This window comes from Eleginops maclovinus, chromosome 19 (genome assembly GCF_036324505.1).
Source record: "Eleginops maclovinus isolate JMC-PN-2008 ecotype Puerto Natales chromosome 19, JC_Emac_rtc_rv5, whole genome shotgun sequence".
Classification (NCBI taxonomy): domain Eukaryota; kingdom Metazoa; phylum Chordata; class Actinopteri; order Perciformes; family Eleginopidae; genus Eleginops; species Eleginops maclovinus.
Genome location: NC_086367.1, coordinates 7,207,806 through 7,235,313, shown reverse-complemented (window position 1 = coordinate 7,235,313; position 27,508 = coordinate 7,207,806). Strand labels below are relative to the sequence as shown.

The 27,508-nt window shown below is 39.0% G+C and overlaps 1 protein-coding gene across 2 annotated transcripts in view; it reads left to right on the top strand.

Annotated features, from left to right (window-relative positions):
• Window positions 1-27,207, top strand: part of LOC134881491 (leucine-rich repeat and fibronectin type-III domain-containing protein 2) — a 115,725-nt gene extending 88,518 nt beyond the window's left edge. For both annotated transcript variants that reach the window (XM_063908875.1, XM_063908874.1), the window contains 2 exons: window positions 18,785-20,180; window positions 23,721-27,207. In XM_063908875.1, coding sequence (XP_063764945.1) covers window positions 18,805-20,180; window positions 23,721-24,702 — 2,358 coding nt within the window. In that variant the 5' untranslated portion in view covers window positions 18,785-18,804 and the 3' untranslated portion in view covers window positions 24,703-27,207. The remainder of the gene's footprint in view (window positions 1-18,784; window positions 20,181-23,720) is intronic.
• The last annotated feature ends 301 nt before the right edge of the window (window positions 27,208-27,508 follow it).

Below are 27,508 nucleotides of genomic sequence, written 5' to 3'. Positions count from 1 at the left end.
TGAATGTATTAGCTCTGGTCCTAAATGGAGCATTCAGCAGCAGACGAGGAGCCATATTTTCCTCAAGTGTTGGTGAGATTAAAACTGAATATTGGTCGCACATTGACGATGGACAGAAACATGACTCCAAGTGAAATTTAATGTCGGTTTTGGCAGCTTAACGGTTAACAAATCAGATTTGTGGTAACAATTTTTCTCCAAACTAAGGCTTTGTAACTTAATTATTGTGGTTCGTTCCAAGACAAATGAGAAATGAGTCATTCAGAACAACAATTCATTCACCATGACTTTAAAACCACCTACAGTAGGTAAAGTTTGAAACAAATCCAATCCAGAGCACAGTCGAGTCCAAGTAAAGGTAAAACACAACTTATTGTGTTATTTCCAAACAGAGCTGTCTTAAGTGGTACAAAGGACTTGGGTGTTTTTGGGCTGAAGACCAGAAGTTGGAAAAGTTAGTTGGGAAGAACTTTGCATACAACACTTGTAAACAGCTCCTCTTTTCTGTTTAGGATTACAGACTGAAGGGCTACAATAGCTACTAGCTTAACACACCGTACATCAAAATACATCCTGGTGATTGAAGCTAAAATTTGATAAATAAAGAAAATAGGATCACATTTAAGTTTGATATAGTTGGAACTAATGTCAAATAAACACTGACTTAAAACCAATCCCACAAGATCCAGACAAATCTAAGACAATAGAGAATAGGTTTTCACTCAACAACTTTTTGTCAAATGCTAAAAAAATAAGAGGAAAACTAGAAAGTCGTATTTCCTGAGAAATAAGAACAATAAATTACCAATTTATCTGTATCCCAGTATGACCAGTGGGTGATTAAAGAACAGAGATCAGAGGAAGGCAGGACTGTACTGCTGTGCTTTAGCATAAGGCTTCAGTGGCCTCAGCATGCACTGAATAGGTTCACTAAGCACTATGAATTACCAGCTGCCTTTGTACAAGACTCTGTCGATGGGAGATCTATTTCATGTCTCTGGACCAGCTGTACAACAAAGAAAGGCAGCAGCAGCATCTGCTCTGTGGCAAGGATGTTTACTGTACAGACTCTGCAGCATCTCACATCAATGGGAACGTTTGGTATCGAAAAAAATCTCGGCCTACTTCAATCATACATCACTTTGTGTTCTTTTTATCATTTCTGAAACTAATTAAAAGAGGACCTTATCAGGCTCTGAAAGCACATCACATCCTGAGATGGGAACGAAAGTTAATCCTATTATTGTAACCAAAATATTGGCTGACTGGATCACATGCAGATTATTTTGATTTGATTTGAGTCTGCTCTAGCAGCTCGTCTTCAAAGAAATTCAAAACCGTTCTGTCCAGGAGAGAAGCCTGACATCACATATGTTCCTGTTTGACAAAAAGCTATCTGACAGCCCGTTGATTGGTTTGGTGCCCCTCGTATTCTCTTGCTGTTTTGTATCCCTGTGCTGGGCATATTTCTTCTCAATGGCTTCTTCCTGTCAGCCATTTTGTGAGCATACAGGCGCATAGTGTATGAATGGCCCTGTTTCAAAGCTGCTTGTCTTTCATTCAGGAGGTCTAAGCTGTTTAACACCTGCAGTATGAATTACAAAACAGTCCCCCATATGGACAGTTGTCTGGATAAACAAACATTTATTTGTCGCATGAGAGTTTGCTTTGTCTTAAAGATGACTTATCAGTATCATCTGATACCACCTCTGTTGGCTTTTTCCCAGACCTTGATTATGTTTGCAAAAAGTTCCTGTTGTTTGTTTCAGCCTTTTTGGAGAAGCAGATGGGATGGGTTTACTGCCTCTGAGATACGAATTTTGGAAAAAAGTTTGAATTGCAGATGGCTGTTATGTTCTTCTTCCAAACACTTCTCCAGACACCTGATTGTCAGGAAATGTCAGACTCACAAAGACAATGTAAATATTTGTTCAGACACGTAATGTCCTGACTTCAAGATATTTGAGGATGTATTGGTCTTTGAGATCTCAGTATACTGCATAACGCTAATATTCAGTATGTTTTGCTTACTTTAAAAACGTGTTGGAGTTTACTCTTACGGGAATGTCCCAAAGTTCCATACAGAAGGAGTTTCTCTCCCACACACTTCCACCCCTGCCTGAAATGCCTCCATTGCACTCCATTGTGTACTTAATAATATAGTGACATCATTATGTAACACTTGTGCTTCTATTGGCTAGCACTTCATCACATTGTACATAATAGGCTAAGGGGTGGGACATCTCTCAGCAGTGGGCCAATCACAACTGCTTTACATAATATATATTGACTGATTGAGAAGATTGATAGGCCATCCATCGAATAGAACACTATTTCCTATTTGATTCTTATAAGGTTGTTTTGAATCTTTATCTTATATCCTTGTATATTGCAAACATTTTCGGCTCTTGGATCGGTGGTCAGGTAAAAAAAGGCATCACATTGACATCTGGGCGGCTCTGACTCAGTGGTGCGCTCATCCTTAGATCAGGGGAGCACAAGTTCAATCTCACCTTTACACCCACTTTTGTCAGCAGGCCGCTGTGTCCTTGGGCAAGATACTTCCCCCCAAATTGCTCCTGTGGGTATTGTTCACGGTATTGAATGCATGTAAGTCTGTTTTTATAAAAGTCTCTAGTAATATGTGATGTAAAAGTAAAGCGTCTTTGAGCACCTGGAAAAGCGATACAGTAAATACCATGTATAATTATTATTATCGGAGAATTTGTAAAAAGCATATCTTAAATGTTCTCACCTTTTATAGACTTCACCATCAATCAACCCTCGGCAAATTGAACATGTTGCTCCCATTTTCCTTGTCACTTCATTCCTCTCAAATTACTACATTGAGCTCCCTCCTTTTTATTCCTTCACTATGCTTGAGTTCTTATACAAGACTCAGTGCCATTCGTGATGGCTTGTTGTGCCCGTCTCTCTCTGTCTTCCTCTCAAACTCACATGTTATGCTCACATACTCAGCTAGCTCTGTTTGTTTGGAGGACTACTGGTGGTGATAAACAGCTTTCACAGGAAGCGTGAAAAAGAAGCTGAGGCGGTGAGCAGCTGCCAACCATCATGTGTGCATGAGTGTGTACGCCTGTGCGTCTGTCAAGTGTGTGTGCATCTGAATGTCACCACAGATAGTCGTCTTTAAGCAGAGAACATGAGAAAGTGAAACAAAATTGAATTTTGGGGCTGTCAACCAGAACGTTCTCAGCGGTCTGTCACAATTCTAATCACAGATGGCTTGATCAGAGAGTGTTTCGCACTCTGGTAAAAGGTTTTCTGCCTTGCACATATACAATTTAGAAAGCCTACACCCACTGTGAAAGACTGCCAGTGGGCTTTTGCATACAATGTGTGCATGATTGGCTTTGCCGCTGGGCCTGTGCTGTAAGTTGAAGCTGTAACAAGGGGTGATGGATGGAGCTTGTTACTCACAAGTGATTTGCATCATCTTTACTGTTGCCACAAATCTGCCGTAACCACCGTAAAACATTTTTTTTCCTCCTGTTTCAAAGTAGCAGATCACTCTGTCATCTGAAGTTCTTTCGTTTTCAGGCATGGTGGGGGAAACAGAGGAATTGGTCTTTGACGTTACAGATCCCCTTTTTTCCCAGCTTCCCTTTGCTCCAATCGACCCTCCTCCGCACCATGATCCACTTTTCGTTCCAAATGTTTCCAGGCTATACGTCTCCTTTCCCACTTGCTCTCCCTTTTACTGTATCTCACGCTCTCCCTCCCCAACGCGATGACTTCGTGTTGCGGTGCACCTTCAGGCAGTGTGTGGGATGGTGTTGTAGGCTGGCATCTGGCAGCCTCTGATAAGAAATGAGTGAGCTGGTGCTATTCCTTCTGAAACGTTTTTTAACTTGTTATTTTTTTAGTGGTCCAGGAAGACCATTGGGAAAGGTTTTTGGTGATTTGTGAAAAAAAAAGTACCTTTCAATAGGCTTAGACCATTTAATGCAGTGACCATATGTGCACCCCAGGTAATATGTCTCTTAAAGTCGTGTCATTTTTTGCTCTTTTGATATTTCTCTGCATGCTGTACCAAATGCAATAACTGACTTTTATGGCCCCATATAAATTGCAAAGTGCTAACATTAGCTTACCAAAAAAAATGTAGCTAAAATCTCATGTATCAGCCCATTTTCCATCCAGGTTCAGATCCAAGTTGCAATGGTTGGTAATGTCATATCAAAGACTAATCAACAGCCCTACCGAAAGCCCACCTCACAATTTGCTTGGGTCAACAATGGAGGAAAAAGTTATCAGGAGTAGCATTAAGAACAACCTAATCGTATTGAAACAATTATAAAAAGCCAGATCAGTGCCTATGGCTACATAATCAGTGATATGTTTTAATATGTTTGGCAGTGAGTAGCGAAACCTTACCTTTCACATAGCCATTTGATCCATTGTTGATAAAAGAGTATTTTGTATGGCTGCTTGATGAGTGGCCTATGTATCTTCTTCTGTCAACCGAGATGAAAAAAACATGCCCAAACTTTAAAATCATTAGCATATTAAGTTCAGTTTTGATTGTGAGTGCCCCTGAGGAGTCTAGATCTTCCTGATACTGCTTCAGCTTCTGGCCACTCATGTCTGGCTGGAACACGCTCCCGGCAAATCCTAGCCACATAGGCTTTCTTCCTGCACTTTTTGAATGTGAATAGATAATCTGAGCCACAGGCTGTTGTTTATCACAGTTGAAATCTCTTTCTAGGAAGATTTGGAATTAATCGCTTAAATGAGTGGAAAAATAATACAACATCTCTATAATAATTTAATCCCTGAGGCCCACTTTGGTGAATAGCATACATTCCCATTGTTGATAAAACTATTTCCCCCATTGCACTTTGTCATTGCCTTCATTTCGTGTTTGACATGGGGCTGTGGTTTCCAGAGTATAGGGATATTATTTGTCATTCTGCAATTAATTACAAATGGCACTCCGGGGAAAGAGCCAGACAGCTAATTGCTATGATAATATCCATGTTTCTGAGGCATCACAGGCCACAGATTGATTGTGGCTTTGCTCGCAGTGATATTGGACACCAGGTGCCAGACTGGCTGACTAAATCACTTCCATTGTATGGCTCCATCGACCGCTCAAATGTTTTGCAAAATCCCAATATACTTACATATAAGTATAAGATATTTGATAAGCTTTTATAGTTGAGTCAGTGGTTCTAGTATGGTATCACAACAATAATGTCCAATGTAATTTATGTAATGTAATGTAATGGGGGCGGCAGTGGCTCAGTAAGTAGGGACTTGGGACCGAAGGGTCGGTGGTTCACGTCCCGATCGGACCAAAAAAAAATATGGAGTGAGCTGGTAGCTGGAGAGGTGCCAGTTCTCCTCCTAGGCCACTGCCTTGGTGCCCTTGAGCAAGGCACCTAACCTCTATCTGCTCCCTTGGCGCCGGGTACCTGGCTGCCTCTCTGCTCTGCCACCTCTCCTCTGCACGTGGTTGTGTGTGCATGTATTTCCTCTGTGTTTGTGCATGTATATCCTCTGTGTGTTTAATGTGTGTCAACAGAGTAGAGAAAGCAATTTCCCTGTAAGGGATTAATAAAGTATGTCTTCTTCTTCTTCTTCTTCTTCTTCTTCTTCTTCTTAATTTCTCGTTTCTTTTGAAAAAATAATAAATACTTTTTAGGGAAGCTATAGGATTTATGGCAACCATCATTTCCTGTGTTGTTAATATTATCAATAATTATTTTTAGGACCACAAAAAATTGTCCAAATGAAGTAATTATGAGATATATTTACATAGACACATTGTTAATATCATTGGCCCCTGGACCTAAAAAAACTGTAAATATGCAAAAATGAAAGTACATTTTCAGGAAAATTACGGTATTAAGGTAATATCTTTCAAATGTTTCAAAGTTATCCTATTTACTTCATGGACCATGTGTGTGGTTTGAATAGATGTGCTGGCAATGATCAGTCAACAACCAATCCAATAACTGCCATGGTTCATCTGGATACAAATATACAGAAGGTCCTTATTGGAAAATAAAAAACTGAAAATGTTGTGTTCAAGAACCAATCCCTAAGAAGCTGATTTAATGAGCTTTCACCTCCTTTTCTGCGTATATGTATTGAAATGTATCTTATTCTGCATATTATGTATAGCAGAAGAGTTTTATCCTAAGCTTTTAAAGCAAATCTATTCATGACCCCATAATCTCCCAAGTAAAGTCGGTCATAGTTTGTAGGTAATTTTTCAATGAGTTATAGGTATTGTATAGCATTTCTAAGTGGTGACCCAATTAAGTACATGTAAGTGTCATGGCGGGGTAAGGAAGGCAGGACCCAAATGCAGGACAAAGCAGGGGAAGCAGATATAAGGATATAAACAAAAAACAAGCTTTATTAAAATGTAATCTGTTACTTTATAAAGCAAAAACTGCAGGAGAAGGCAAGGTTAAGCAAAAGAAAAGTAGCAAACAAAACTAAAAACAAGCCAAGTAGACTTACGAGACAATGGAGGGCAGCCGAGGGGAATCCTAAATATTCAGACAAGACTGGGTACCAAACGGAGAGATAACGAAGAAGGACTGAAAGAGAACACTAGCGAGACAAGACTAAATACACACAAGACCAATCAGAAGACAAGACACAGCTGGAGAGGGCAAGCAGAAACACAAGGGAAACAGGTGAACACAATCAGACAATCAGGGAGAAGTAAATCAAGACAAGACACACAGAGGGAAAACATTTCAAAATAAAAACTATTTACACAAAAACTAAAATCATGACAGTAAGTCGAATAGATTTTAAGATATGACCATTGGCTTTATATTTAATCTTAGTCAGATCAATACAAAAAACATCATCGCCAATGGACATTTTATGTATCTACCCCTTCCTATCAAACTTTCTCTGTTTCAGAGTTTTGATGCTCCTGTTTGACATGAGTTATCTCTCTCTCACACACACACACACACACACACACACACACACACACACACACACCTCTTATAGAATCTTGGCGCTGGATTTTACCCATTGCTCCATCTCACGCTTGACAGACTCAGAGTCTCTGAGTCTCAGAATCGGAAAGTTCAGCGGTCAGGAGCGATGAGATGTGCTGGGCAGAGAGCCAACCAAATTTAAAAATGAAGAACAGACATAAGTGAGATGCTTTGACTGGATAAAGGGAGCAAAAAGCAGGAGGCGTACCTTGTCAATTACCCATTTAGGTCTGATGTAGCGCAGAACCTGTGACTTGCCTGGGGAGGTGTGAGGGCTGTTATGTGATGGAAACAGGAGCGAATCCAGGACTGCAGATATATAGTATGTGGACAGCTCTGTGTGGGAGCTGTCTGAAACTGTAATGGAATCTGACTCATCCCTACATATCTCATGTTGTACCGTCAAACCTAACTGAGCAGTTCCTTGGTAATACAATAGGCTACGAGCACAATGGAACTTCCGGCTAACTTCCGTGTGTTGCGTGTACGCTCGACAACTTCCGGTAGGTCGTGTTGTTGTGGTGATTTCCCGGAGATGCTAGTTTCAAGTTGCTGAGTAATAGAGTAAAATGTAGTACAATGAGCGGATTTCGGATAAAAGAGAGAAGGATGTCGTATCAACGAGTCAAAAAGTCCGCCCTACATTGTTGTGTACCCCTGTGTACAAATTTGTCTCGGTACAATAGTACTATTAGCTTCCATAGCTTGTCAGTGATACAGTCTATTTGATTTGCAGGTACGCATATTGTCCCCACTTAAAAATTGCAGTATACCTAGCTAGACTCCACAGGTTCAAATAAACTTTTAGACATATCTTATGTATTATACCTAGCTGGGATGTTCAGCATACATGGGAAAGCAAACTATACTACACCACTGGTTGCTATCAGTGAAAACACAGTAGTAACGTCAGCATACACTGGTAGATTATAACGCGAATTGGTTAACCTAGAGAGCAAATAACCAAAATAACACGGTTAACCCAGGAACATGGGTAACTATCTTAACGCTACATTCATCCTACACTCAAACTGTGAGGTGGTTTTGACTTGTCCATTGACGGATGACATAACGCTCTCACACACACTACTCCTGTCACTGGATCTTTCCTGAGGGGAAATACAACACCAAAATTAAAACACACACAACCAGTTGCTAATCGTATCAACATAACAACGTATTGAATAACACTTAAAGTATTTAGTACATTTACACGATTTGATTTAGAAGTATTTAGCTGCTAGATATTCAATGTAGCTCGCTAACGTTAACAGCTGATGTGACAGCTGAGACGTTAGGTAACGCAAACAGCTTGACTTACCTTCAAAGTTGTGGATGTAACTTGATATGTACAGTTTAAATCCCTTTTCACGCTTACAACCGGGTGCAGGTGAACAGTGGTCGACAATCCTGTGGACGTCATTCACGTCAATCTTTGGGAGACCTTGTAGACACCGGGTGAAATATGCCATCTTTTCACGATCAAAACCAAAAACTGCAGTGAACCGGAAATGGGTACGCGTACACTCAAGGCGCCGGAAGTAGAACTCCTTAGTTACGTGCACCTAGCCTATTATATGTCAACAATCTAGCAGCCAAGTGCTACATTGATTGTTGACTTTCCCCTGATGTTTTGTTTGATCTACACAGAATTGTCTCTCATAATGGAGTAAAGAAAATAAGTTTTCTTTAGTTCTTTAAGATGCAATAGAAAATAAAACAGGAATGCATTAAAAAAAAGCTCTGATTTAGTTGAAGAAGACACATAGTTAGCTGACAAAGGTAAAAACAGGGCTAAGATTTAATGAGGCTCTTGATCTAATCTCTTGAACATAACAGTCGTGAAAAGTACATTTACTCAAGTCCTTTTCTTTCTGTGCCAATCTATATATTCCACTACAATTCAAAGGGAAATATTGATGCAACAGAAGTGACTTTATAAATTCAGATCTTTTACTTTTAGAAGAACTTGTACATCATTATGCTTTTATAAGGATTCACCATCCAACACTACCTGCCTGAAATATTGAGTGGGTTGAAAGAAAATTAATTGTTAGCAAGTTCGCTCATTGTTTTAATTGTTTTGTTTAGAAAAAAACATTTCAAAGTTCAGATCCTGTTTGTTTTGCCTAAATGTTGTGTGTTTTTTTAATTTCTGGGTATCTCAAGAAATATACTGGAGACAGGTGCATACCATCTGTGTTGTTTACTTGCAAGAAAGGCATCGGACATCCAATACAATCTCTTCATATAGAAACAAATCTTACATAACCTCTTGTTATTCACTTATTGAATGTTCTTCGAAAAGTTGGATCATCATGTTCTGGTGTCAGCTTGTTTTTGCAGTCCTTGGAAATCCAGTAGTGGTGTAAGTGCTGAAGTGAAGTCGGCATGAACGGACATCTCATGCAGTCCCAGATACACATATGTACTAAACCACTCTCAATAAAAGATACAGACTTCAATTACTTTTACTGTTTTTACAGTTTAAGTGTTTTAACTTATAAATGATTTGTTTTTCCTCTGTTCTTTGCATGTCATCAAGAACAAGTTGGAACAACAATGTGTTGCTTCAACTTAATACTTGACAACCGTTAACAATAAAGATCAAATTAAGTAAAATGTGCCGAAAGGTCTTAGGTGACTAGAGTAAAGTGCCATTGACAAACAATGATTTCAGATTTAGTTTTCAAATGCATAACAAAAGTAAAGCAAAGTCACGTGCTCTGTGAACTTTTTTGTGTAAGGCCTCTAGCATCCCCAAATGACCTTTTATGGCCTTAAAGCGGCCCTATGATGCTCATATTCAAGTTCATATTGTATTTTGTCCTTCCACTGTGATCTGTCTCCATGCTTTAATTTTCAAAAAGGTCTTTATTTTCCTCATACTGCCTGTGCTGCGGCACCTCTTTTCATCCTCTGTCTGAAACCAGAGCCCAGTCTTATTTGATTGGTTACCTGGCTGGCTCTGTTGAGATTTATCAACTGCTTAGAGATGTCCCGCCCCCTTAGCCTATCACGTACAATGTGTTGTAGCAGTAGCCACTAGAAGTGCAAGTGTTACTGAGTGATTTCACTATGTTATGGAAGTAAACAAAGGAGTCCAATGGAGGCGTTTCAAGCAGGGGGGGAGTGTGTGGTAGAGAAACTCCCTCTGGAGGGAACTTTTGGATAATATTATTTGCAAAGCATTTACATGCACAAAAACCTATACAAAACACTACAGGAAAGAGAAACCCCCAAAAAGCATAACAGGGCCCCTTGAGCACTTTTAATTCTAAAAAGCTTTTCAAAACAGTATCTTGTCATTTCTGCATGAAAATGATAAGAGGCATTGAAGACGTGCAAGGAATGTGTTGCATTCAAGGACATAACAGCCACAACAAGATAAACCAGGCAAAATATGCAACAATGAATAGACACAGTCTAATCCGATAAAGGTTAATTAGGTCTGCAACAGTTAAAATATAAAAATAAAACAATTTAATTTATTAACCGCAGGCCTCAAGCATAATCAATTAATTTGATCCTGTTTTGGGCTGTGGAGACGCTCGCATTCATTATTGTGCACAGGGGGATTTCATCAAATACCAAGCACGGTTGTGAAGTCTGTTTTAATTAATCAAAGTGTGTGTGTGTGTGTGTGTGTGTGTGTGTGTGTGTGTGTGTGTGTGTGTGTGTGTGTGTGTGTGTGTGTGTGTGTGTGTGTGTGTGTGTGTGTGTGTGTGTGTGTGTGTGTGTGTGACAATGTGAGTTTGCAGTCGAATGTCAGAGGCATGTATGTAATTAGCACAAGACAATGGTAAACTACAGAAATAAAGAGGGTACACAGACCTAATATGTCTGACCTTTTTACAACCACGAAGGCTTGTTCAAGAGGCAGATGTTGGATAAATGACAACACCACAGATGAATAATGAGAGAAAATGATCCTCGTTAGTTCAGTGTAACTCCAGGTTAAGGGTTGAATGAAAGCTAGGACAGGCAACCATGCACCTTTTCATTTTTAAATACAGAGACAAAAATATATATTTTTAAGGTATTCAACACAAGTCCTTAAAGCAACATGAAGTTTGGGCATTAGAGCATATTTACCAAAAATGTAAGCCATAGATGAATGGTAATTGAATTGACAAGTCAATAAACAGTTTCATGTTGCACTAGTAATATTTATTTGACAGCACTGGGATTTGAATGTCCCACCAGCATTGTTTTTACTAAAGCACCCCTCTATTCATTGGGGTGGCAGTTATCTCGACTCCGACTGACTTTTGAAAACAGCTGACTGAGTTTCCAATATTATTTTTGCAGGATATCTAGGGTCAGATTTCAAGTTTAAACTTTTAGAAACAGGAAGAAGAGAAATGCCACTCAGGGTTCACAAAATGTGACTCTGTTTCCACGAAGGAGTGAAGAACGGAGTTCTCTTGGTAAAAAAATGCAAGCCCAATTTCAGAGCCCCCTCAACCATATCATGACTCTGGGCTTCAGAGGCTATAAGACTGTCAAAAAGAAATGGTATTTACCAGCAAGTTCAAAGCTGATTAAAGAGTTTTCAAATAAACCAAGCAGCGTTAACATTTTGAAGACAAAGGTTGCATTTAAAACAGATCAGACTGCAGCCTCCAACCTATGTAATGCTATTAGTAATAGGTTGAATAGCGTTCAGTCTTAATTAGAAAACACAAACATGCTAGCGTGCAGACCAGGGGATATGTTCCAATTTACCATCTGAGTTTAGCAGGTTGATATGCTGCAAGGCCAAAAGCACCGTCCCTCAGCCAACATACTAAAAGTGTTCTCAGAAGAACAGAAGCCACACAAATGGATCCAAAGACACGCTACAATACACAAGTCTCACTGAATGTTTTAAGAGAGAGGTATCAGAATAATAAGACAACAAATGTAAATGTTCTGCCAATTGTCTAGTGGCTTTGAAGAGCACATATTTGGTACATTAAAACATCTTGACCCCTGGTGATTTAATTTATTACGTATTACGTCAACATGCAACATAGAATTGTGTCACTGAAGTGGAGTACATTTTTAAATGTACTTGAATGTCATGGTTCCATCACTGCCGATCAGGGCTTGGGTCAATAAATACCGTAACTAATATAGAATCATTTATCCTGAGACTGAAGGATGATTGTAACTTTTTCCACTGAAGACAAAGGGCAGATAGAAGTGGATGTTTTGGGGTTCTTTAACTCTGGAAATTAACTGAAATGAATCAGTGCTTCTTACTGAAACGAAAAAACTCTTCTTTAGAGTTTACTTTTCTCCTCATTTTCTTCGTGCCCAGGACTCAGTTGATAATCTTCATACGGATGATTGAAGTGGGTTGAATTCATATCCAATGAATCCTTAGAAGTGCTGCAAATAACTGCTAATCAAGTAAATTAATTAGTCATTTTCTTTGGCAACTCTGGATGCCTGATATAAGTATATCTACATTGCAACTATTTTTGTGAGATAGGACAAGTGTGAAACACAGTACTTATGTTGCACAGGAATGCACGAGATAAACAGAATAAAGAAGTAGACTTGTGTCAAGTGTATGACGCAGGAAACATAGACTCGTAAAATCAAATTGAACAGACTAAGGATAAGTTTGTACATCTGCATCAATTCCATAGTGCCTCTTCTGAGAAACTTGTAAGAAAGCAGCTCAAAGCTGGTTGGTGTAATGTAATTCTGTCACAGTTGCAGAAAGTTACAACCTTTCAGGTAGTCTTTTCTTATCCAGCAGACAGAGACAAGCCTTTACAATGTGTTTGGGTATATGTGATTGAACAAATGGATCACTATTTTCCAGTGTCAGGTTTCTGCCATGATGTGCTGCTTCCATTTTACACTCTGATAATCTCCATTTCTTGTCAAGATTGTCTGTGGTGCCAAGATTTATTTTAATAAATCCTGTGAACAATTTTGCTCTTATTTTCACATTTATTTTCCCAAAAATGTAAGATGCCAGAAACTAGACAAAAGAAAAACGAGTTCTGTCAGCTTCACAGGGCATGTCTATATGTGCAGGTAGCTCCAAATAACAGTGAGAGGGGTAACTGTTGTCATGTTTCATCATGTGTGTTTGCTGACGCTCCGGCACTCAACATTGTGACATCAATGGATTTTACTCATCACGCCAAGGTTTACCAAGCTGTCAACGTGTGACACATTCTATCAAAGTGTTGTAGAGGAAAGAGAAAACGCAGAAAATGTAAGACTGGTGAGTCCAGCTCTCTCTGCTTAGTGCTCACACAATCTTCTGTTAGAGAGAGTAGTGTATCCCCCGACCCCGACCCCTCCTGTGGGTGTTGGGAGATTACACCACTGAACACAACTAACAACTGCAAATAACTCAGAGGCAAGGGGGGCAAGACTTGGATGACTTTTTGCTTCGGGCATTGAAAAGATAAGTCAGATACATTGAAACCTGACCAATTTATTTGGCTCTACAGCATGACATATTGACTTGGACTGATATAGAAAGTTTGTTGGTCCAAAGGGAAAAACAAGCCATCAGACTGACCATCCTTTTCCCCCTAAAATAGAAAAATAGATTTCTCCCACAGATGGCAAAAACAGCTGTGCAGTCATGTTCATGTGATGGTTAACCTTGTACAACAAACTCCTACTCACAAAAGACACCTTGTTTTCAACAGACCTGCACTATCTTTCTGCCATGCCAGCCTGACTTTGTCCATTTCTTTTCTCCCTAACTATTACAATGCATCCTTGTATATACATGATAAAAGCTGAGCCTGGCAAAAAGCCTTGAAGCAGGGAGAAATAGACTGCTGCTACCACAATATAAATCTATTCATTTAAGGACAACAGGACAAAGTATAATAGGTTGAATCCTGGATTTGCTTTTAACGGCAAACTATAGAATAAAGACAAATGTATCAGGATAATATAGTTTCCGCAAGTTTATAATTTGTATCTATTTTTAAGAATAAAATGTGTAAAGCAGCATGTGGAGATTCAACAATACCTATTGATACATAAGTAGCTTTTCTACCTTTGACTTTTCATGTCTGTTAACTTGTTTCTGTATTAGCATGTAATTGATGCTAGCACAGCTGACACAACCAAAAGCTATTAAACCAATGGCCAATATAGAAAACCTTTAAAACTGCATTTGCTGTTCTAAACGCCCAATGTTGTACTTTCTTTTCTAAAAAACAAGAAATCCCTGTTCTGCTGATAAAGCTTTGTCCTTTAACATTCACAGAGGCAACTACAGCACATTTAATTTCACGAGTGCATGAAAGCAGAAGTAATGTAACACTTTGCAGTCTGCGCTGGCTGCCTTTTAGACCCAGTCGCTTCACAATCATGTACAACTCTAAAGCAATGGCTGCATTAACACATTTCAGTTCAACCAAAGTTTGTTGGTTTGCAAAAGTAAGTGAAAGATGTGTTCAAATAATTGCAAAAGCATGTACAAACACTAGCTGTAGTGTTTCTAGTTTCTTTACCTGCAACTGAATTATAATGTTTACGACGGAGTATTAGGGCCACATATGAAGAAAAAAAATATTTTTGCCGTGACGAGATTAAAGTCGACACGGCGACTTTAAAGTCAACATGTCGACATTAAACTCGAAATGTCGAGAATAAAGTTGAAATATTATGTCGACTTTAATCTCGACATGTCGAGAATAATCTCGACTTTATGTCAATTGACACTGAAAACTATTCAGAGAGAAAGCAACCGCTCCACAGGTGCAGTTTGAGTCACGCATGGTTCTTACACTAATCACCTCACTGTGGTTCTGCGCTAAAACAGCGAGGATCTCTTTATTGTTAAATCCAATTCGGAAGTATAATTTCACCAAATAATCTACACAAGCCATTTTGGATTCAGTGCAGGACCTGTGGGAGCGGTTGCTATGTCTCCCAACTAATTTCAACTATATTCTCGACATTTCGAGTTTTATCTCGACACGTCGAGATTAAAGTCGACATAATATTTCAACTATATTCTCGACATTTCGAGTTTTATCTCGACACGTCGAGATTAAACTCGACATGACATTTCAACTTTATTCTCGACATTTCGAGTTTAATGTCGACATGTTGACTTTAAAGTCGCCGTGTCGACTTTAATCTCGTTACGGCAAAAATATTTTTTTTCTTCATATGTGGCCCTAATACTCCGTCGTAAATGTTCCACTATATACGCTTCTGCTGCGATATTTTTCCTATTAATCGACTATTGTAAAAGTAGGTTACTTCCATCTGTATTTTCATTATGCATGTGGCATATTGTTAACCATGACAAATAATAATGAACATTCTTATTAGGGGTTCTAATTCCATCCATTTCAAATAGATGAAATGATGAATGTCAATCTAAAAACTGCAGCTATGGAGTTACTTGAAAACACTGTCTCTGAAAGGTTAACTGGATGTTTTATACAGGTACAGCGTCATGGTCACTGTTATAATGCAATATACTGTAACAAGGAAAAATCAAGCTCTGTGGTTTTGTTCTAACACAATCACTGTTTAAAGTAAAAAAGCTAAGGTTCTGTCATTAGCTTGTTTGAGAACAACTCTGATTAATGCTTAAACATCTGAATTTCCCGGTTTACAAGCAAATAAGACTTCAGGACTTACTCAGTAAAACAATACTTCTTCGGGTCTAACTTTGGCTAGAGGTGATAATGTAACCTGTAAACTTTCATATTTCAGGTCCGAAGTCTCCTGAAATGACTGAGTTGTGAAAATTCCAGGCCTACATGAAATAACTATCACCACACAAAAAGGTCTTACAGACAAATATCAAGGAAAAATTACGTAACCGACAACATTTGGGCATGCAGAACACATCCTGGTGTGATATAACGCTAAGAGGGTAATGGAACAAACATGTGTATCAGTGTATGTTTATACATGTTTGTATTTAAGATGGGACTAGGCACATCAATTGACTCGTTAAAGATTTGAAAAAGTGATTTGAAAAAATGACACCAAACTCTTTAGTCTTGAGTATCGTCCAACAATCGCCTTAGTTACTGTTGCTAAGCAATATAAATATATTTTCCTTAAAAGAGAGAAGAGAGAGTTCTGAAATCACCGAAGAATCTAGGATCACCACGAGGTTAATAATGAATTTCAGAGGTTGTATAATGCAATGCCCCGTGGAACAGCCTATAATATGGCCTTGTTGGTATTTCCACATTTTCATTGTCCCTCACATTGAATTGTAGATGGTGTTGCAGGCTTGGTAAAGGCCATGAGTAAATGGATGTGGACCTCAAACATCCGTGGTTCTCGTCTCTTTGTGACTATACTATCCCTAAAAGGTCACCTCTGCCTCCCCTATACGCCTGGCTTTCTTTACCCATCAACTCAATACTCTCCACATATTGCACACGCTCTAATGTGAAGTGCGGGATGAGGAATTATACTGACATTTTCAACTGCACCCTGATAGCATTATGAGCATCTCTGCGAATGTGTATATTTCCCCCAGTTTTTTAAAAAGGCTTGCCCCCCACAATTAGCTATTTTCAATGCAAAGGAAGATCAAAAGAAAATGAGTGAGGCAGGTTCTGTGGGTTTTCATGGCTTTTCAGTTGCTGTTTTGAGATGCTGTCCATTCAAATTAGTTCATAAGAAAACACTGTCTGTCATCACTGACAGCTCTCAGCATGATGCCTTGTGGGAATTAGCTCCAGAGTGCTGAGAGGGTCAGAGTAGTGGGCATCAGTTTTGCAATTATTTTGCAAAAATAAACACATTTCACTGAGTTTCACACAGTTTACTGCAGTGCTGATTGAATGCTAATTTAATGGGCTGCTCAGAAATGTGACAAAAGGGTCTATATGTGTCATGAATGTGTAATGGAAATTTCCTTTTTTTTCTGTATGATTCTTGGGTGAATTCAGACAACCAATAGTTTTGGTAATGTAATATCACTTGAGTAATACCACCCATCTGTCTGTATGGTGATCTGAATCACCAACAAAAACTGCAGAGATTACATAGCTCATTGTTGTACTGAGTTTTGATAGTCTAGACATTTACTATCACCACAATTAGCTAACATGATTTAAAAGCCAGCTTCAATCACTAGAGATAGCTAGCAACGATTGTGGGCTTGTTGAAGAAGAGAGATGATGCTTAATGGGTTAATAGCAAATGTGGTTCTCCTTAATACACTCAGTGGGTTTAAAGCTACACTTTCTCTTGGTCTAGCATTGTGGCTCATGTTAGCATGTTTTGGGTGTTGCAGTGTCATTGAAAACACTGAGATGGCTTTGTTACATTATATTTAAGCACCATTATCTTAATTACCACTTGTTCCCACATATGCTGTTAAGGAAAGATTCATTCTTAAACGTGCAACTTTAAAGGTAACCGCTTGGCTAAATCCACTGCCACACAGTTGCTGTTGTAAGACTTATTTGCCCTCAGTACCTTTATATTTTTCCCATTTCAATTTTTTTTATTTTGTATTGCTTGCCTTTCTGTTTTGTATGTGGTTAAGTAATTTTACATTAAGAATGAATCTGTAGGCCTTTGGCTTTTGAATGGTTATATGGGATGAAAACACTATAATAGTCCATTATTGTCAAATATCTATATATATATATATATATATTGTATTTTTTTTATGCCATTTGGTTTTATTGTAAATGTGGTGAAACATAAACAGACTGTTTGTGAATATGTCTGATATATATTTTCTTCAGGGATTTAGACTCTATTAATCACTTCTTTTTGTTTTGCTGTAGCAATTTCCTTCTCATTATATGTGTAACACACAGGCCACATGAGGTGGCACTCCACGATACAACTACTACTTGAATCAAGGAGAGGAGGGGTTATTTATGTATTGCTCCTGTTGCAATTATGAGTAATGGAAAGTAGAGAAAACCCATTAAAGGGTTGTAACAACTTAGTTAAGATAAATAGGTCATATGCTGCGACTTACCTCTCACACACATGAATAATGAAAATAGCATGTAGTTAACGTGAAAATATTACAACTGTGCCTCCCTTTGATCCTAGTGAGAAACACAAAGACTAGAAGGCAGAGTTTTCCATTAGTGTTGCTCATGTAAAGACAAACAAGATTGAAATTGATTTTCAGTGTATTAGGAATTAATGATATGACTTTCTGCAGGAATTAAAAGACCGTTGGATGAAGCCGAGTGTGGTCATCCATTCTGCAGAGTCAGTCAGAGTCAGAAGCTTGTAGATGCATGCTGTGTTCTTCAACCATGTCTGATCAGTCTAACAACTGGAGCTTTTGGAATATTGCATAAAATGTTGTCTAAATGGTACATATATGATAGGGAAAGGGTACTAATAAGACAAAAGTTGAAAACACACACCGTCAGTTAACGCATAGACCAGAAATCATCCGTGGTTTACAGCATATACACGTGCACCCCTTTATCTCGTTTCCGATGCATGCATAACACTATATCTGTGTTGACAGGTTATAAGTTTGTGCGTCATTAAGAACATCTTCTCAAATGGTTTTATTCAGAAAATCCTCATGTTATTTCTCACAAATTATTTGCATTGCAAAATACATGCATATGAATTTTACGGTGAAGAATATTAATGTAAAAAATCCTCAAAGATGAGAGATGTGAGAAATGTTTGCTTCTATGGTCCAAGTGCAGTGCAATGTAAGATTATATTTATTTTACATTTGAAATGTAATTGATGTGTTGATTAAACATCGAGATCAAGTAAAGTGTTAACAGTTTATCTTAGCTGATCATTATCTAAAACATATTCTATTTTTTCTTTTGTTTTTGCAGGTCCCTTTGCATGAACTAACATGGACAAAGTGGTCATCAGTCTCCTGCTTCTGGGAACCGCAGTAACGATGGTCCATGCATGTCCAAAATACTGTGTCTGCCAGAACCTCTCAGAGTCTCTAGGGACTCTGTGCCCCTCCAAAGGCCTGCTCTTTGTCCCGCCAGACATTGACCGGCGAACTGTGGAGCTCCGGCTGGGCGGCAACTTCATACTCAAGGTCACCACCCAGGACTTTGCCAACATGACGGGTCTGGTTGATCTCACCTTGTCCCGTAACACCATCAGCACCATCCAGCCTTTCTCTTTCATCGACCTGGAGACCCTAAGATCCCTTCACCTCGACAGTAACAGGTTGACTGAGCTCGGACCTGACGACCTCCGAGGACTGGCCAACCTGCAGCACTTGATCCTCAACAACAACCAGTTGAATCGGATCGCCGACACAGCCTTTGACGATTCGTTACTGACACTGGAGGATCTGGATTTGTCGTATAACAACTTGCGCAGTGTGCCTTGGGAAGCCATCCGCAAGATGGTCAACCTCCATCAGATGAGTCTGGATCATAACCTCATCTTCTACATTTCTGAGGGGACTTTTACAGATCTGGATAAATTGGCCCGCTTAGACCTCACCTCCAACCGTCTTCAGAAGCTCCCTCCGGACCCCATCTTTGGGCGCTCCCAAAGCAATGTAGTGATGAGCACTCCTTATGCACCTCCACTCTCTCTGAGCTTTGGAGGAAATCCATTGCATTGCAACTGCGAAGTGCTTTGGCTTCGAAGGCTAGAGCGGGATGATGATATGGAAACTTGTGCATCTCCTAATAGTCTAAAGGGGCGCTACTTTTGGTCTGTACGTGAGGAGGAGTTTGTTTGTGAGCCCCCTCTCATCACGCAACACACACATAAATTACTAGTGCTGGAAGGCCAAACGGCTAGCCTGCGCTGCAAAGCAGTCGGGGATCCGATGCCAACTGTGCATTGGGTTGCTCCTGATGATCGTTTGATCAGCAATTCCTCCAGAGCAACAGTATATGAAAATGGCACCTTGGACATTACAATCACCACATCCAATGATTACGGGATTTTTACCTGCATAGCTGCCAACGCTGCAGGGGAATCTACGGCCTCTATTGAGCTGTCAATCATTCAACTCCCCCATCTGAGTAATGGTACAAACCGTACCACACAATCCAAGTCAGGGCTTTCAGATATAACCAGTTCTACCAAGATAAGTAAAGGGGAGCCTAAACCTGTACCAGAAAAGGTGGTTTCTGTATCAGAAGTGACTGCCATCTCTGCGCTGGTCAAGTGGACTGTTAGCAAATCAACTCCAAAGGTCAAAATGTATCAGCTTCAGTACAATTGTTCTGAGGATGAAGTCCTCATTTACAGGTAAGAGTGCTTTGTTAAACTCCATTACTTGAGCCGAGGCTTTTCTAGTCAGAGTGGTTAATTAAGCCTGAGGTATAATCTTTAACTTCAATCATTTGCTGTTAATCCTCTTCAATCAATTGCTATTTGTTGTTGAGTACTGCAAGATAACCATACTTTTTTTTTCTTTCACTGAAAAAAGTGCACACTTAAGGTTGTTGAACCCCAAAATTAAAGAATAAAAACCCCCATTTGATGCATCTTTCTTAAACTGCTCAATTCCATATAGCTCAATTTGAGGAAGAAAAAACAGGCCAAAGACGACCTTTAAAATCGTATTTGCGGCATCAGAATGGAGTGAAAATGGTTGGCTTGTTGTGGTTAAAATGCTCTGCAATTTCCTGTCAGTTTGATTCTTCCTTACGAACTGACATTGGATGGTAAATCCTTTAGTTACTCAATTACTTAATAACTTACTATGTGCCGTAGTCCTATGTAATTTTCCTGCACTGTGCATCCCAGCTAGAGCCATTTAATAAAAGATCATTGAGAAAATAAGAGAAGTCTGGTTATTAGCTAGGAATATGAGATTAGAATTGTGCACAATATTGAAGAAATATATTACTTTGTTCAAAAACTGTGAATGCAACTCACGATCCATGCAAATTCAATAATAAGGTGTTAATCTGATTTCCTTGCTTGCACACATCTTGCAGTGCCAAATTGTCATGCCAGAAAAAAAGAGAATATGAATTTTCAGTACCTTTTCTTCCACCGGTGATGGAATTGTCAGATGACTTATCTTATTTTTTTCATGGATTTTATCGTATGCGCAAACACAACAGTGATGTGTGTGGTATATTTACTACAGCAGCTTATCTGAATTATTTTCCTTAAAAAAGTGATTATTTTAATGGCATTCCTGATGGTCTTGTTAGTCAAGAAACATTACTTCGTATTTCCAAATTGCCCTCATGATTCACTGCTTAAAATGTTTGTTCTACTTCATTATCACCACACACATCATGTAGTAGAGAAATGACCAAAAGCAATGGATTTATCTGCTCTTGTATGATAACGGCTGTGGAGTACTTTTGCATGTCAGAAGACAAATTAGGAGCTGGAAGGAAAAGATTACGTGCACAGACAGGCCAACTACTGTCTTTGAATTAACATCAGTATGACTTAATTGCCTACGCACGCACACCTACAGTGCTCCTCTTGTTGGCTGACACAGTTTCCCAGGGTACTGACCGCACTCAAGCAATGGCATGATTAAAAATCAATCAGAGCCACATGGGGGAGGAGAAATATTGCACAAGTTCTCTCAAACGTGAGCCAACGCAGCTTCTTCCGAGTTATGGAAAAATACAATTATGGATGAATAATAGACTGAAGCCCCTCTGGTATCTGGGCTTTGTGCGATTCAGATGGATCAAAGATAGGGATACATGTACTGTAAGGCAATTGCAAGCTAACAATCTATGGATGACTGAGGAATCTATTTTTAGATACACATGCACATAGGGTGAAGAGTCTACAAGGGCCATTGTCTACTCAGAGTGTGTCACAGCCTTTGATTGGTAATCCATGTTTTGTAGTTTAAGTAGTAGGCTATTTATAACATTGTTTTCCAAAATCTTCCTTCAGATATACCCAAGCTCAAAATCCGCTCCACTGATACCCCACATCAAGTGAAATTTATATTATGCAAAACATTTTGATCTTAGCATTGTTCAGTGATGGAAGGAGTAGAAGTAAAAGGAATAGTACCACATTGTAAAAATGCTTTCTTAACATAAAAGTCTGGCATTCAAAATGTTATTTAAGTAAAAGTACAAATGAATTAGCATCAAAATATACCAAAACTAAAAGCACTCATTATGTAGAATGGCCATGTTTTGGAACATTATATAAATTATATCACTTGATTCTAATGAATGACCCATTAATGAAAAACACATAAATTGTGCCGCTAGAAAAGGTGAAACTACCTTTAATTACTTTTTATACTCCCAGGTATTATAATAGTGTCATAATTCATTAGTGAATTAAAATTAAAAAGTAGTAAACAAAAGTAAAGAGGTAGCACAAAACGGAAATACTATAAGTAAGGTACAAGTACCTTAAAAATGTCCTTAAATACAATACTTTAGTAAATGTTGTTTTACCTAATTTGCCATGGCATTATTTTTGCTTAGGCTCTTTCTGTCAAGTTTCAATACCAGTATTATCACTGTACATTACATGCTATGCTAAACGTTCAAACATGTATTCAATGAAATTGGCAACTTATTTCCCTTTCTTGTAACACTCTCTATAAAACGCAAGGCTATACTATAGAACTGTAGAATTATAGTAAGAACACTAATATAGTAAAGCATTGTGTAATGACTTTTAACTCATTGTACCTGCTGGTCACTCACAGTGTACAATAGATATCAGTTGTAGTTGCTGTTGTTATATAATACTTTACATTGCATGCATTATAAAACATTAAAGCTTAAGGTTTGGATATGTACGGTATTGCTGTATTTCATCTGTTACCATGACAACGTAGGACTTTTGATCAGCCCATAAGCTGTCTGAGTATATTCCCCAAAATAACTGTTCTTATATTCTTGCTTTTAATTTATGAAATAGAGCTTCATCACAAAGTGGTGGACTTTGAAACACAGTTCATATTTGTTCATACAGAGCAATGATCTCAGAGAACAGATGTTAAGTGTCCTATTTCAACTTCCTTCATATTTCTGCCCAATCGCAGTTCTAGTATTGGCATTGCCACAAATTGTAGGATAAACGTTAATGATAATTAAAAAGAAAATGCTACCTTTAAGTTGTTTTCATGACAAAATCAGACCAATCCAACAACTAACCTCCACAAGTTTCCTCCTGTGGCATTGAAAGTTGGCACTTGTACGTAGTTCCAAGAGTAATGAATTATGTTAATGGGTTAAGTTGCTAAAACTATCTCAAGAAACTGTTATATAACTGTTATGGGGATTTGATATATGTGTATGTCACTGCAGTCTGTGTAGTAAGATTAATTTGTTGGATAAAGGATTCTATCATTGGCTGTCTACACAATTCAGTGTTTCATGCAGCATAGCATTGAGTGGCAATACAATTAAGATAATTAATCTACTGGAGATTGACTTTCATTTCAGTCAAAAGCAGCGAGGCTTAGTAATCAGTAATATTTAAACATCTGGAATTGTAACAGATTGAGTCGAAACAAATGAATGCTTGTTAAATGGAACATACAATAATTTACATTGAGCCAAAACATTGTTCAAAAAGTGGCCATCGAATACTTATCTCATTGCTTTTGCCTCATGCATGTTAAATGGGATACACTGGGATCAATGAAGTCATCTTTCTGAATTACTCTGTGCATATAAATAGCTACTTAGCATGCTTCATGTAGGCAATTCCTTTGATCTGCTCTAGTATAACGAACCATGCCAGTGTTTTATTCAACTTTAAAGTCTTCTATCCTTGCACATCCACAGCATGCGGTCTGTATTTTTCATGTTGTATATTTTTGTGTCTTGTCAGGATGATTCCCACAACCAACAGAGCCTTCATAGTCACAAATCTTGTCCCAGGGATGCAGTATGACTTGTGTGTCTTGGCCATCTGGGATGACACCGCCACAACCCTAACTGCCACCAATATCGTCGGCTGTGTCCAATTCATAACCACAGAAGACTACCCGCAGTGCCAGTCACTCCACAGTGGCTTCCTCGGTGGCACCATGATCCTAGTCATCGGCGGCATCATCGTGGCCACGCTGCTGGTGTTCATCATCATCCTCATGGTGCGGTACAAGGTGACAAGTGGTATCCAGACCGATAAATTACCCGCTGTGAGCAACACATACTCGCAGACCAACGGGGGGTTGAACCGGTTCAGCGGTGCCCAGCCGCAGGTCAAATCCACAGTGGTAGTCATGCGTGAGGAAATGGTAGAGTTCAAGTGTGGATCCCTCCAGAGCAGCCTATCTTCATCTTCATCCTCTTCTAACTCATTAGACAGCAAAATAGGAAGGGGGGCTGGCGACCGCTACAGCATGCAGAGCAGCGAATGCAGCACCTTGCCCAGCAGCAAGTTCAGAAGGCATGGCACCAAAGCACGGCCAAACCTGGACCACCTTTTAGGGGCCTTCACCTCACTGGAGCTGCGAGGGGTTGCAAGGGACCAGCGGGCTTCTGGCCCCACTACCTCTTCCAATGCTATGATCACGGTGGCAATGGTACCCCCGTCTGATAAACAACCCCTGCTTGGTAGGGCCGAGTCAACCACCATGCTGGGACGTCTATTAGGGATGCCCCAAGAGGGTAAGCCCAAGAGGAGCCACTCCTTTGACATGGGTCACGTGGGGGCCGCACAATGTCGCGGCAGCCACCCTCGCAGAATCAGTAACATCTGGACTAAGCGCAGTCTGTCTGTTAACGGCATGCTGCTGCAGTACGATGACAGTGAGGAGGAGAAACCCACTTTTGAAAGCACTGAGTGGGTGATGGAAAGCACAGTTTGAGAGGGTCTTACTATGAGATCTATGGCCAATACATCTATATCAGGAGCTAAAAGGAGTGTTTTGGCAGGATGTTGCAAATGGGAATATGCCTTTGGGTATTGCATGAAGTTCATCGATGTGAATACTGTCTAAATTATGTGAGAAAAGACCATAGATTACTGGCCATGATCTCAAATCTCTGAAAGTGTATAACTGTATTTCAATACTGTTCCCATGTCAATACAACACCGAATCTTGGATTGTGCAGTGGTAATAAGTTCCCAACCACAAGGCATATGAACATGCCTGCGAGAGAAAGAGGGAAAAGAAGGATGAGAAATTCTGAGTGGATTTACTACGTCTTTATCAAAAAAACTGAATGCCAAGAGGATTTATCTGGGTGGTGCTGAACTGAATGTGCATCACAATGTCTGGATGGACCCTCAGCATGAAATGGGACTACAACAGTAACTGGGACTGCTGTACAAACAGTACAGTAGCTAGAAAAACTGGAGGAGTGAATACAACATTAAAACAAAGTCATTTTTATTTTCATCTTAGTTTTTCTACCATTTTTACTATTTATTATTTGAGGTAATTCATTAGCAGGCACAGCTCTTTTGATGAGATTATAGACATACACAGAAGCTATCCCTTCACATCACTCAAAATGACGAATTTCCACAAATTAGAAAAATGAAACCTCTGTTACAGTAAGGTTTTTAGGCCTTAGATATTTGAAACAGTGAGGCAAAATTAGCCAGTATAACCCAGCCTGTATGTCTACCTCAGGTTATGGATCATATGTGGTTATTGGAATACGAAAGCAAATGGAAATACAACGAAAGTCCAAATGCACAAGAGGATCACAAACAGCTCAACAATTTTTTGCAAATGCTTCAAAGAATTGTTACTGACAGTGAACATGACTTTGTTTCCAGCTCAGGTTCATTTCCAAAATGTATTTTTGAAAGCTTTGAATGGCTAATGCTGATGAAAGTTTTACTTGTAGGCTCAAAGGACATTGATGTAAGCAGTGTTAGCCTCAGGATACTGTCGCAGACGCTAAAAGCACATATTAGAGTCGCCAGATGGGAATAGTCTTTGAAATCCATCAAGGCCACACAATAATTTGCTTATCCTCACAGTAGGATGTATTCAGCTCTAATACTCTTTGACACAAACAAGGGAGTATGCCAATTATTAATTTAGACAGGTTAAACGGCGGAATGAGTCCAAATTTACTTTGATCAGTTTGATAAAGGTCATTATGCTGCTCAAGGGAGGATGTTAAGTGTAGAATATTGGAGAAAGATAACTTTTTAAAAAGGGCCAAACAGCTGGAAACTTGCTTGAAATATATTTCACAAGATTGCGTGGTACAAAACCATAGTTGGTTTTTCTATTCTGTGAATTGATTCATTAAAAGAACCGTTCATCTTTTATCGTCTTTCATTCGAGCTGTACATTGCAGTAAGATTCTTTGAATTAGTGGCTGTTGGGATTACTGCCAAGACATCCCTACACATTTTGATGCCTTTCTCGATATATTGTGGGTTTCTGCTGCATTTAAAACATGTCGGGTGGTCATCATTTTTTATTGTTTTCATCCTAGGTGTACTGTTCTGTATATTGGCATTTCTTTTTGTACAAAAACTGGGTGAGAATGTAAAGGGGGGGGAATTGTGCAGTAGTACTTTTATTTTCATGTGAATCCAACAGTGAGAAGGTGCTTTGCTGTGGTGTACCAACTTGGTCATTGTTAGTTGACTCACTGAAATAGGATTTTAAATGATGTCACATGTAAACTACTGGCTGATTGAAAGGGTGTGCTCAAATGTAAAAGATAAATTCAAATCTTCTTGGTTTGTTTGCCAAGGATTTATTATCCCGATATGAAATGTCTACCTCCACCATAACACAGTTGTGCAATATAACATTGTATACCGTTTTCAGAGTTGTAACCATAACACTTATACAAGAGTAGCTATCTAATTAATACATATGGGTGTATAAACTCTTTGCCAGCATATCGCACTATTTGTTGTATTTGCTCTAATGTCATTGTATAAGTCTAGCATTATTTCTTTAATTTATCTTAAAACACCAGAAACATCAATGAATTGATCCGTTTGAAATATTTTTGTTCCCTGACACAGATTGACACAAATAGGAGAAATGTTATTCTTTGAAAAAATCACAGGAACTTAAGTTTATGTTGAGTGAATCCTGCAAAGAGTATACTTTTGAGAAGATTGATATCTCAAAACTTGAGAAAATGAGACAGACATGTTTAAACGAATGGAAACCTGTAAAGATGTTTATTTTATTTTTGGTAAACTGACCCTTTAACCTGCTTTCTCTACCTGTGACATCATGTAACATCCTCTTCCACTCTGCTAACTTACAATACAATTTAAGTGTGTACTTGACTTGACATAGTCATGACTCTCACCAGAGATAGGAACAAAAACAAGAAAAAAACATGTTTCTGTGTGAAAACATTTTGCTACAAAAGAATATAAAATAATGATCTATTCCTATGAACCAAACTGGCTGTTCTGTGTTTTTTCTTTTCAAAACATCTTACACTCCTTTGATTACTTACCTAACCAAAACCCTAATCCTTATTTGGTCAAATGTTACCTTACTGTTCAAAAACACGATACAAAGCTAATGCAGTGTGTTTCCCATCCTGCTGTCTTTGTTTACCGGGGATCAGCCAAGGGTCTGCCTCCTAAGGTCCAGCTGCTGTAATCAGGCCAGTCGCTGCTGACTCACCTGATCGCTGTCCTTATTACAAATCACCGGTACATGCAGCTTCTGG